Source organism: Python bivittatus, unplaced genomic scaffold (assembly GCF_059951505.1).
Source record: "Python bivittatus isolate LINGU-HERP-01145 unplaced genomic scaffold, Pbiv_v1 ctg000440_np1212, whole genome shotgun sequence".
Taxonomy (NCBI): Eukaryota; Metazoa; Chordata; class Lepidosauria; order Squamata; family Pythonidae; genus Python; species Python bivittatus.
Genome location: NW_028277063.1, coordinates 658,100 through 670,784, shown reverse-complemented (window position 1 = coordinate 670,784; position 12,685 = coordinate 658,100). Strand labels below are relative to the sequence as shown.

The following is a 12,685-nucleotide window of genomic DNA, read 5'->3' as shown; positions in this document are numbered from 1 at the left end:
GAAGCAAAGTGGGGGTGCGTTAATGTTTGCAACTGCTTCAGCCCCCTTCGCTCCTTAACACCCCCCCCCCCCACACACACACACACAAGCCGCCTCTAGCGTGTGAATGGGCTGGGTGTAGTTCTCAAGCCGGCGAAAGCCGCCCCCGACCGGACTGCGGGAGAGGGTCAGAGCCAGGCACCCCCTAAACAGCACCGCTTTCTCTCCGCGAGGCAGAGGGTGCCACCAACCGACGGCGGCTTGCCTTGCAGGCGGTTGCATGAAGAAAAAAGTTTTCTCTGCGGCGCTGATGTTTGGGCATCGCTTTTGCATTCGGCCGAATCTTCTCGAACTCGTGGGGGCTTCACTGCACGATTCGGCGCCGGCTTGGAGCGCAATTTTGGAGAGCTCAAAAATGCAAGGCGACGGGGCGGGGGCAGAGGAGAAAACCTACTTTCCTCGGCAAAAGCGAAGCGGATCAGCGAAGGACCTTCGCTGATCCGCTTCGCTTTTGCCGAGGAAAGTAGTCAAGGAAAGTAGTCGTATTAGAAAGAGTTATATTAGCAATCGAAAATAGTCATATTAAAAAATTTAGAAATAGTTATAATAGAAAATAATTCTAAGCACTGAAGATGTTACCTAGCTGGGCAACGAAACGTTTGCAAGAAAACAACCATGCTCAGAGAACCCACAAAATCGTTAACCCTTAACCTCCCCTCTCTCTTTCCCCCGCCCCAACGTGCAGCGAGACGGAAGGGGAGGGCAGGTCTTGTCTTATCAGTGAGGGACATTTGCTCATTTCCTGAGGTGGGGGAGTTCTCCTTCGCCGGCCCCTGATAGGAGCAAAGAGGAGGGGGCTTGCGAGGACCCGCCGGCCCCCCAAAGAGTCTCCAGTCTTCCCGGGGGAGGTGAGTTACTCCGCTTTCCTTTTGTCCAGGTACCCCGTGGGAAGAGCGCGCGCGGCGGCGGCGGCGCGGGAGGAGGCAGGAGCAACGTGGTCCCGCGCCCGAGCGCGAGGCTGCTGGAAGGAGACCCCGCGGGCGAAAGAGCGGCTCGGCCCGGGCTTCTGTGCCGCGCGCGCCGCACGCCTGCCAGGGCTCCCTTTCCAGCGGGAGAAGAGTTCCCGCGTGCCCATCCTCCCTGCTTGCTTGCTGCCCGCGCGGAATCCCAAGAATTTACCGTTCGGCCGCGCCTCCGCCCTCCTCTTTCCCGGATCCGAAGAAGGCGAGGTATCCAAGCGCCCCGGCTTCCCGCCGATGCGCCTTTCCCCCAGTGGAGGGGAAACAGCGGCATCTGCCCCTTTTATCCCCTCCTCTCTTTGCCTCTTTCTATCGCGCGGAGCGCTGCTCATTCCCTGCCCCTTTCCTGCAGGTTGGGTCGGAATCCAGGCGCCCTCTTACCTTCCCCCTCTTGCTTCGCAGGGGGCACTCCGGGAAACCGACCACGGAGACCAGGGTCGCCGCTGGGGGGATGGTAGTCTTCCTTGGACTCCTCCTCTTCTAGTGAGAGCAGTTGCTAAGGCCGGTTCAAGATTTGGGGTTTCCGACTTCGGAATCGATCATCTGCAATTTTGCATCTAGTACTGTATTAAGCTCAATTTAGTTTTTCTCTGGGGCTGACCCATTTTTGTCCAGTTTCTTCTGCTTTGGAGAGTGCACCCGTTGGCCAACCAAGTGTTGATCTTGGCTGAAACTTGGTTGCACAGCCCTGCTTTATCCCCAGCTTCTAAGTTGGGAGAAAAATGTCTCCCATGTTGGAAGTTGTGGTGGACAACCAGTTTAGTTGTAAAGCAGAAGCAGAAACCTTTGCAAGGGGTCAAAATAGGCAAGATGGTGAAGCCCCACTTCCTTTAACGTGTTACGAGTGCAACACATGTAAACTAGGAGTGGAGTTTGACTGAGTGGTCATGGCCACCATCTTGACATCTTTTACACACGCTCCATTGACACCCTGAGCAGAATACTAGTGACAATTATGGTGCTATAGGAGTCTGTAGTATCTGGTTCTCTTCTCTTGGGTGCCTTGTGGCTTCCTGCCTGAAAGTGCTCTACAGGTAGTCCTGGACCTACGACCATTTGTTCACCATTTGAAGTTACGATGGTGCTGAAGAAAAGGTGGTTACGACCAGTCCTTGGAGTTCTGGCCATCCCAGCACCCCCGTGGTCACGTGATCGCAATCTGGGCGCTTGATAAGTGGCATTTATGACCGGTTGCAGTGCCCCACAATCAGATGATCACCATTTGCAGCCTTCTCTCCTGCCTTGCCCAGAAAGTCAATGGGAAGGTCGTATGTCGCTGGGATAAATTTCCCCCACGTGCACACTCTCCCCCAGCCCCTCTGCGCCTACAGCTTGCTGGCCACTTGCACATCCTCACAGACCCTTGTGCACCCTTCCCAACCCACGCCACTTCTCTTGCACACCCCTTGTGCCCTCACACATCCTCCCAGGTCCACACCGCTCCTTGCCCACCCTTGCACACTTCCCAACCCATGCCACTCCTCTTAGGCACCCTTGCGCACCCTCCCAGACCCACACAGCACCTCCTGTGCACGCTTGCACCCTCACACACCCTTCTCAACTCGCACCGTGCCTCTTGTGCACCCTTCCCAATCTGCACTGTGCCTCTTGTGCACCCCTCGCACAGCCTTCCTGACCCGTGTTGTGCCTCTCGTGCACCCTCACACATCCTCCCAGCCCTGTGCCACACTTCCCATGTACCCTGTGCATCCTCATACACTCTTACCAACCTGTGTTGCACCTCTCAGCCCCTTTGCACCCTCCCCAACCTGCATCGTGCCTCTTGCACACCACCTCACACCTTTGTGCACCCTTCCCAACCTGTGGTGTGCCTCTCACCAATCCTCCCTTGCACTCTCGTGCAACCTCCCCGACCCCATCCTGCATCCCCTTGCTCCCTCCCCCACCCAGCAGCATCCACTTACAGTATCTGCCTGCTGGCCTGGGACTTACAACTTCCTGCTGGCTTCCCCACTGTGCTGGCTTGGCCAGGGATCAGATTACAGCAGCTGCAAGGCCAGAAGCTGCTGAGATTCAGCGTCCAAAGAGCGTAGTCCAAACACAAGCCGTGGGTCAGGAATGCAGAGGTCAGAAAGTCAAAGTCCAGTCTAAGGGTCAAGAAACCAAGGAGTCAGATCCAAAGTGTCAGCAGTTCAGCTCAGGTATGCACGAGTTTGCATCCACAAGCGGCTCTCTGTCCTCCTCGTGTTTATCTTCAGCTGGCAGACTGTCAGATGCATCCTGGAAAGACTCAGAGTCCTGTGTCAGATGTCTGCGTGCCATAAGCCTAGCACTACGTCGCCTTTCCTTCAGCTCAGCCCTCAGCCGATGCCTGCATCTTCCCACAGGTGATTCTGGAGACCTGAGGGCTTGAGTAGATTCAGCTGGATGCAAGCTGGGGATGAGCTGCGAGGCTGAAGTGCTTCTGTTGCCACTTCTTCCTCAGCCGCCTGAGAGTCCAACAGGGACAGCTCATCTGCTGACTCCTCACTGGAGCCCTGAGGAAGAGACTGACCCAGGACACCCACTGACTTTGGTTGTGGGAAACTGGCAGGAAGTTGCCTTGCCTAATGACTGTGGGATTCAGTTAACAATAGCAACTGGAACTGTAGGGATTGTTGTCGCTAAGTGATGTGGTCGCGCTTTATGACTGCATCGCTTAGCACCGGAAATTCCAGTCCCAATTGCCATCGTTAATTGAGGACTACCTGTATTTTATTCCTTGGTTCACAATTGCCAAGTTTTTTGGCTAGACATATCTCCCCTTCTTCCCTTCAGGTGGCTGGAAGGATCCTCTTCATCTCTTTTCTCAAGGATGTCTACTCATGGGTAGAACATAAACAGCCCCGAAAATTAGCAAGAGGTGACATCTGCTTCTCTAGAAAGCTGATTCCCTAGTGCTTCTAAGCCAGTTGCTTCAGTTCTCCCCTTTCTGAAACCGGAAGTCCAAATCAATGTGGAAATGGAGAAGTGTTCACTTCCGCTTGGGACAATTAAGGAGTTCCTAAATCGTTCACCATCCCAGAAGGACTGCATGGATCTAAGCGGAGCAGGCATGAGGCCCCAGTACTGGGAAGTCTGGCAGCAGGTCCTCCTGCCGACTTCACAGTACAAGGAGACAAATGCAAAGCCCCCCAAGATATTGCTGGATGACAATATTCAGATTTGTGTGGTCTCATTTGAAAATGCTTTTGACTCCTTTAAAGAGAAGGAGGCCAAATCTGAAGGGATGGTTGGACCTGACTGTGTGATTACTATTGAAGAAGAAGTTGAACTCCAAGAGAAGTCATCACCAGAATCTGGGATTGAGCTAGGAAAAGATATCAAGGGATGCATCATGCCTGAATTACAAGAGAAGACCCAACCTATGGTCATAGATGGAGGGAGGATTGAGGACTTCACAGAATCTGTTGAGGATATGGGCCTCTCCAGAGTTGAAAAGGCCACTCAGACTGAAGTGACCCAGATGGATATGGTTAAGATCTGTGAGAACTATATTCAGAATGCAGAAGGATCCAAGAACACCTTAGAGGGCAACAACCAGGCCAGTGGGGCTTCCAGAGACAAACCAGGAGATTCTAAAGGAGAAGGAGTGATCCACTTAACAGATCCTGATGGAAAAGGAGAAATTAAAGAGGTAACTTGTAATAATCTCAAAGCTGGAGATAAGGGAGATGAGGAGGAAAAAGAGACGGCCATCTTGAAAGAAAGAGGCATTGTCATGGAGTCTTCCCGCCAGAGTTTCCGGTGGTACTGTTACCAAGAAGGTGAGGGCCCCCAAAAAGCTTACGGGCAACTGTTGGACCTTTGTCATCATTGGCTGAAGCCAGAGAGACGTAGTAAGGAAGAGATTCTGGAGCTGCTGATCTTGGAACAATTTTTGGCTATCTTGCCCAAGGAAATACAGAGTTGGGTGTGGCAGCAGCACCCAGAGACTTGCACACAGGCTGTTGACTTGGTGGAAAATTTCTTGACAGGACTTTCTTTGCTTGAGAGACATGGGAAAAAGGTGAGAGATTGTAAAGGCAATTTGGGGGTGAGGTATGGTGTCTTAATATTGGCCCACCCAAGCCAGCTCAGTGGTTTGGAGGGTGATGATGCTAGAATTGCTATTTGAGGTTGAAAAACAACATATCAGTGAGGCAAGAGAATTCCCAAAGTCTGAAAACCAGCTCTTAAATTTTTCAGACTGAGGAACTCTGGAGAAGCAGGAACTTATATAGGGAGAGTTGGCTTGCTATTGGATCTTTTGGGTCATCTGACTCCTTGGAGCTCTTGAGTGATTCCCCCAATGATGTGCCCTTGAGAATTCATCTCGTTCATCTTTTTGTGGCAAACCATCCCCTTTCTAAAAATTCATTCTTGCAATAAGGATTATTATCATAACAAATGGATGCAGCAACATTTACAGTAGCCTGGATTGAGGTGGTTTATAAATTCATAAACAAATGAAATTGGCATGTTTTAAAATTAAGGTTTTTTCCCTTTCCTCATGCTGCAGGACTATAATGATATGTCAGATTAATATATATTCTTTGGACTTCTATCAGTATTCCTATTTTTTTTTTTGGTAATTTAAACAATATAAGGAAGTATGCATGTTTTAATGGTTCTGCCTTAGTATATTAATAATATACAAGCCATTCTTAATTTGAATGCAACATTTAAATTACATCTTTGGCTCTTAGTGTCAGGAACGTAGTGGCTTCTGCCTTCTCAAGGAATCATACAACAGGGCTACGACTAAATTGTATTGCAAGGAGACTAGTGGTCCATTAAGACAATTGATCATGTCTATGTTCTCAGTGGATTCTCACAGGAGTGGAGAAAATGGTGTCCCTTCCCAGTGTCCAGATGCTGAAGCTGTTTTTTTCTCCCCAACTAATCAAATATTTTAGTTTGAATACTTTGACTGGTGGAAAAAACACACAGGACAGAAAGCTAGTGTGGCACAAGGTTTTCATTCATAACTGAATAGAAGTTAAGCATATTAATTGGATTCCAGTCACTTCCTGGGATTGGAAAACATTGTGAGCACAGGATGAAAGGAAGCAGTCTGATACCAGACCTTTCTGTTACTAAAGGAAAGACAGATGGAAGCTAACAGGGAAAGAGAACTTTGACAAATACACTGTCGGGTCTTAATTGTTCAACATTTGAATGGTTTCAGGCTCTGGTGACTTTTGAAGAGGTGTCCATGGATTTCTCGGAGGAAGAATGGAGACTCCTAGATGAAACTCAGAGGAAGATTTACACAAAAGTGATGCTGGAGAATTATGAGAATATCCAGGCACTGGGTAAGAGTTGGATGGGAGAGTGTTATGGGCTGTGAGAATAACCTTGAGAGGCAGGAGGAAGAGTTGCAGCCTAACCAGTGTTTCTCAACCTTGGCAACTTTAAGAGGTGCGGACTTCAGAAGTCCGCACCCCTTAAAGTTGCCAAGGTTGAGAAACACTGGCCTAGACAGTGGTCTGATAAGAGAAATCTGAGTCCAAAGCAGGAACGGGGATGGAGAAAGCGTCTCAGAATTGACTCGCCCTCGTTCTCTGGAACGTAAAGGCAGGGAGGGGAGAGGCGCTTTCAGCCTTTCAAGATTCTGTCACTGTAGCCTTACCGTAAATGTAGTATTTATATTCTTGGTTTGGTTTCCTGGTCTGGACTGCCTTGAAAGGCTGCCAGAAAGAGGCTTATGTCGTGGTGTGGCCTAAACCTGGCTCACTTAAAACAACCAAATTGCTTTGAAGATGCAACATAGACTTATTCAGGATGCAAACATGTTCAGCGTATGCTGGGCTCCCAGAAGAGCCCCAGCCGCTTGTTGGCAGCCCTGAGCAAAAGCAGAACCAGAGCTGATATACCTTGGGCCTATTACATTACACAGAGAAGACAAGGGAAAAGCAGACCCTGTAAATTACAGCATGACGTTGGCATGTTTTTGATAAAGCCATCTTTGTAAACTTATTATTTATCCCTCCTGCTAGTTCAACGTGGCAGCCATGCTATCTCTGAGATACGGTCAGTGAATATACACCATTTGGTTTACTGAAGCACAGGTTCCTGGCTGATTCTTCTCCTCGCCTCCTTGTTGGGTCTCTTTGGCTTGCTGTGAATGTTTTCTTACAAGGGCACTTTAAGCAGTTCACATGTACGTGTGTGTGTGTGTGGGGCATCTTACAGGGTTTGTAGTGAGTGCAGCTGAGGTGTGTGAGGGTACCTTTTACCACCCCAGTAATATCACTGAGCAGCTTGGTTGCTGCAAAGCATAGCTAGATATCTTCTAATGGAGATGCTGCTGATCTGTTCATTCACCATAAGCTTGAGCCTAGAGCTGAGTGTCGAGTTGCCTTTGAAAACTGGAGGTTGTGTTCAGCTTGCACTGTTCAAACATTCCAACCTGACACGCAGACAGGTTTGGGTTTTGCATAACCTTGTTCTAGTGGATTATAATCTGTAAGGCGTTTTGTGATTTTTTAAAAAAATTACATTTCTTGTGCCCCCTTTCTCCTTTTTTATTGATAGGATTTCCCATGTACAAGCCAGATCTCATCTTAAAAATGGGGAGGAGCAAGAACCACGAACTGTACAAGCATGAACCTCAGAACTCTGCAAAAGGCCCTTCTCCAGAAATTGCAGGTGAGGAAAAGGTTGCTTCTGACTTCACTGGATTTTCTTCTGTGCCCAAAACTCACACTTCCAACTGCAGGGGTGCTTCAACTCCCCACCATCTCTGCCTTTTGGCTGCCCTGCACTCCCTTGGCCTGCCACCCTGTACTCTGCCAGCCCTGCCACCCCCAGGTGACCTTCATCATCCTCTTCCAAGGCCTTCCTAAGCTTCATGAGAAGGCCGCCTGCAACTTGGGGAAGGCCACCCACGGCCTTGGGAAGAAGGCCTTAGTGTGGCCAGCAACTGCCTCGTGAAGGGCCAGGCTGCGCGTGTTGTCAGCAGTGGGAGGGAGAAGATGGTGAAGTTTGTAAAAAGGGGTCAGCAGGGCTGGCGGAGTGCAGGGCAGCAGGGCTGCAGGCCAGTGGGGGCAGCTGCGGCTGGGGCTAGGGCTTGGCATAGGGGCGGCTGGGGCTTCACACCACGGGCTGGGGCTGAGGCAGACGGGGCTTTGCACTGTGGTGGCTGGCTGTGGCGCAGAGCTTGAGATGGCACTCCTTGGCAGAGGTATGGTGCTGGTGGCGCTGGGGCTGAAGTAGAGGCCCAGGGGTGGCAGCAGCCAGCTGAGACTGCTGAAGGTCCCGGGCCTCTACTTTAGCCCCAGGGCTTTTGCCACTGCCGCCAAGGAGTGCTGCTGTGCAGGGCAGCCAAAAGGGCAGAGATGTAGGGGAGATAGGTGGGTGGGGGGAGTTCAAGAGGAAGCGGTCTTACCGAAGTTTACCGAGGTTTGGGGCTGGGAGAGATCAAGCTGGGAATGGCTTGGATCAGGGTAGGTCCTTGCCTAATGACCGAGTGGATTCGCTTACAGGGGCAACAAGGACTGCTGGGATTGCAGTTGCTAAGTGATGTGGTCACATGACATTGGGTTTTATGGCTGCATTGCTTAGTGACAGAAATTCCAGTCTCAATTATTGTTGTTAACCAAGGACTATCTGTAGTCCACGTTAGATGGAAATTAGTCTGTCCTTATTCTGAGGCAGAGGTTTAGCAGGATCTAGTTTCGTGTTGACTGGAACTTCAGAGTACCAACCAGTGGAAAAGAACACTGCTCCTGGTTGAATATAATTCCTACTTCTTCTTCTTCCCCTTTAAAGATGAGGTGGAGCTTTCAGGAGATGACTTGCTGGCAACCCGCAGGGAAGAGGAATTGACTGATGTCCTGCCACCTGGACCAACTTCTCCAAGACCTCTTGACAGTTGTGATGCGGCTGTTAAGGGTAGCTGTCCCAGCAGGGAAAGGGCTAGATCCCGTCGGCATCAAACCGTGCCATGCTTTGCATGCCCAGACTGTGGCAAGGCATTCCCTTGGCAGTCTGACTTGGCTCAACACCGGTTCTCCCACTCCAGAGAGAAGCCTTACCAGGGCTTGAGTTTTCCGAAGAACTTTGGCCAGCGCTCAGAGCTGGGCTGGCACCAACGTCAGCAAACTGGAGAGCTCTCTTGTAAGCGCCCCAAGTGCGGGAAGCACTTTGGGGATCGCTACAAGTTGGGGCACCACCAAAAGATCCATTCTGCTGAGCGCCCTTTCTGCTGCAGAGCGCGTGGGCGGGGCTTCTACTTTAGTTACAACCTGCGCCAGCGCCAGCGGGTACATACAGAAGAGCGCCCCTATGGCTGTGCAGAGTGTGGGAGGCACTTCACTCGCCGCTCTAACCTCGCCCAGCATTTTCGAGTACATCAATAACAGTGGCAGCAACAAGGAAAGCAAGGGGCGGACCTCTACCCTGGAGAATGCAGAGATCCATGGTGGAGACCCTGAACCCAATGAAGTTATGGAACGTCAGGCTGGGCATTGTGCACAGCAGCAGAATTTGGATCTCCATTCTGGGAGCCCTGAAAATAGAGATTGTGGAGCTCCTCACAGGGGACAGCGACGGCCGCAGATGGAGTGAGGGAACTGATGGTGGAGGGGATGACCAGTGACTTGTGAGTGATGGAGACCTGTTCCATCTGAACAGCTGGGAGAACTGTACTAATCTAAATCTCCAATCCACCAATGAGACTCTTCCGAATAATCCTCTGCAGACGCTCAGTAGGAATTGCAGTCTTGTTCAATGCCAGGCAATGCTTCAGGGTACTTACTACGGAGTACCCTGAAGCATTTTGGGAAGGCTGCCACTTTTTCAGTTGGTCCAACCTAGCAGCCCAGAAACAGTTCACTTGTGCCTTTGGCCAACTCTACGCAGGTCGAAACTTTCAGGCACTATTCGAAACTAGATGACCATTGAGGGCCATGAAGAAACATCCCTTCTGGTGTGGAAAAAGCTGCAGAGACTATTCCACCTTCCTCCAGTACCAGCAGGTCCATGACCATTTTGGGCATTTGCTCCTGTACAGAATACCTTTGCTTTCTCCCCTGAACCCGTGATGATGATCCTGTAACCTGTCTCGACTGGTGAGAAGTCTGGGCACGTTGTACTGCAGGAAGCCTTGGCTATGTTGGGTCCTGGAATATGTGACGTGGATGGTCTAGGTTTACCTAAGCCAGTTTTTATGATTTGTGGTTTTGATTGGGATTTGGGGTTGATGGGGTATTTTCAAAAATTGCTACTATGGAAACATTTATTTTTGGACTTGAGAAAGAATGGAAGCAGTATGGGAAAAATGGAGAGAGGAGGCAGCTAGCTAGAGGGCCCCCACTTGCAATCTTTTGGGTTTAGTTTACCAACCCAAAGATTTATTCAGATTCATTCATTCAGAAATTCAAGGAACAGGCAACAGGGTGAGATCTTGTTTTGATTTTGTTTGTGGTTCATGCTCTGCTTTGCTCCACATCCAGATGACACTGGGACACCCTGATTAGACAGCCTCCACCATTTGTTTTCTGGTTATTTTCCCCACCAGAGTTGGAGAAAGTTGAAGGTTGTCATGCCTCCCCTCTAGAGCTTGATTGACAGTCCTGTCATATGGAGGGAAAGACCAGGTTCCTATTGGCCACTGATACATTCATATATTTAGAATGCCAGAGGCTGTTCAGTGAGCCAGTATCAAATAAACACATAGGCTAAGCTTTACACTGAAGTGTGAAGGTTGGCATGCCATACCTGGACTATAACATCCAGATGACCACTAGATGTCAGCAAGAGTTTTCTGTATCTCCTTGCTGCCCTCTACTGGTTGTGCAAGCCGGATCAGTGTTGTGAACAGGGGTACTGTCCACAAACAAATACTTCTGTCCATTGCCTCCCCCAGTCAAAGTCTGGACGCAGATCGCATGTTGAGGGAGGCCCTCCTCTCTCCTGTTTGCACAGACTGTAGGCCCGTACTGTTTTTGGACTGTGCAGTCTCAGAGGATCAGAAGGTGGAATAAAATGGTTTGTGAGAGAGAAAAGTTGGTAGGACTGTTCTGTCAAGAGTTTGGGGAAACTGCAGATTTTTCTATACACAGGAAAGTAGATGAAAAAAGGGGCATTCACCTATGCAATTCCACCCTCCCCCAACCACCGCTTACTCTTTATGCGAATTAGAGTTTGTGAGAAATGTAGTCCTCGACTTAAAACCACAATTTGGACTGGAATTTCCATTGCTAAGCAATATGGTCGTAAAGCGAGACATCATGTCACTGCATTGCTTAGTGACTGCATCCCAGCACTCCCCATTACCATTGCAAGCGAAGAAAGGCCAGGGTGGGTGGGGAAGACTTACCCGAGTGACTTGTGATTTCCCCTGCCGGCTTTCCCATTGACTTTGCTTGTGGCAAGCCAGCAGGGAAGGTTGTAAATGGTGATCACGTGATCACAGGGTGGTTGACAACTGGTTGTAAGTGCAAATGGTTGCCTAGTGCCTAGATCTCAATCACGTGCCTAGGTCCTGCAACAGCTGTAACTTTGGGGACCAGTGGCAAGTCCATTTTTTCAGCGCCATTGTAACTTTGAGCAGTCTCTGAACGAATGGTTGTAACTTGAGGACTACCATTAAAGTGATCCTTACTGGAGGAGGGGCATATTCCATATTGCATACCTTTTCTCTCCAGCCTGCTTTCTCTGTTAGTGGAGCCAGTGAGAGATCATTAATGTAATAAAAAACCCCAATTACTCCCAGATTGGGCTTTATCTACTGTGAATTCTCTCCGGTTTTCAGCCATATGAAGAGGAAGGAGGCACACTTGGAGAGTTTTGTGTCTTTTGAGCGATGTTTCTGAGCTAATTGTTCATATATGAGAGAAATAAAATTTATTTTTTTGGTTTGCTTCCATGGCTGTTCTGGAAATAGCAGGTGAGCTAAGGCTGATCTATAACACAAAGGAATAAATCATTTTATCTTCTGTGGCACGATATACAGTACTGTCACAGCCTCTAACCACAGAGAGTTACATTTTAAAAACGGTTTACAGATATCCTCTTTATAGTGGGTGTAAGATTTGGAGGCTACACACACTGATGGTCTCCATAACATTGCTTTTAGCTTGCGGTTCCAGAAGCAATGGACTAGCTGTGTTTCCTAGAATCGTAGAATGTAAGCTTGGAAGCAATCTTTGAGATCCATAGGTGCAAACCCCTTCCTAGGGCAGAAATCCACTACTATAGCATTCCCACCCAGTTTCTCTTTAAACATTTCCAGCAGAGTCACCACCAGCTTCCCAGGCTGTTCCATTGTTGAACAACTTACTGTTAGGAAACATCTCCTGTCCACTCAAAATCCGCTTCCTTGTTTTGAAACTCATTGTTCCTTGCTCTGTCTTCTGGAACCACTGAAAAATTCTGCCCTAACTTCAGGTATTTGAACACACTGTCTCTGCTGTTGTCTTCTCGTTAAACATACCAAGGGCCTCCAACCTTTCTTGTAAGATTTTCCTGCCAGGTCCTTTATGATCTTGGTTGCTCTGCTCTTTACACGTTCCAGTTTGTCAGTGGCCAGAATTGGGTGCCATATTCTAAGTGCAGCCTGAGCAACTCAGAATAGAGAGGAACAGTAACTTATTTCTCTAGCCTTGGGACGCAACTTTAATTGATTAAAGAGGTCAGCAAGATGCAGGCACTATTGCTCCCTTAGAGCAGCCAACACCTGGCAGGCTTGCGTGCTGAAT

At 49.3% G+C, this 12,685-nt stretch overlaps 1 protein-coding gene across 1 annotated transcript; it reads left to right on the top strand.

Annotated features, from left to right (window-relative positions):
* The first annotated feature begins 790 nt into the window (after positions 1-790).
* LOC148215695 (uncharacterized) lies at positions 791-11,814 on the top strand. Its single transcript, XM_088142559.1, has 5 exons — positions 791-887; positions 3,777-5,007; positions 6,169-6,295; positions 7,518-7,631; positions 8,754-11,814. Exons 2-5 carry the CDS (start codon positions 3,961-3,963, stop codon positions 9,341-9,343), a joined length of 1,878 nt encoding a protein of 625 aa, XP_087998685.1. The 5' UTR covers positions 791-887; positions 3,777-3,960; the 3' UTR covers positions 9,344-11,814.
* The last annotated feature ends 871 nt before the right edge of the window (positions 11,815-12,685 follow it).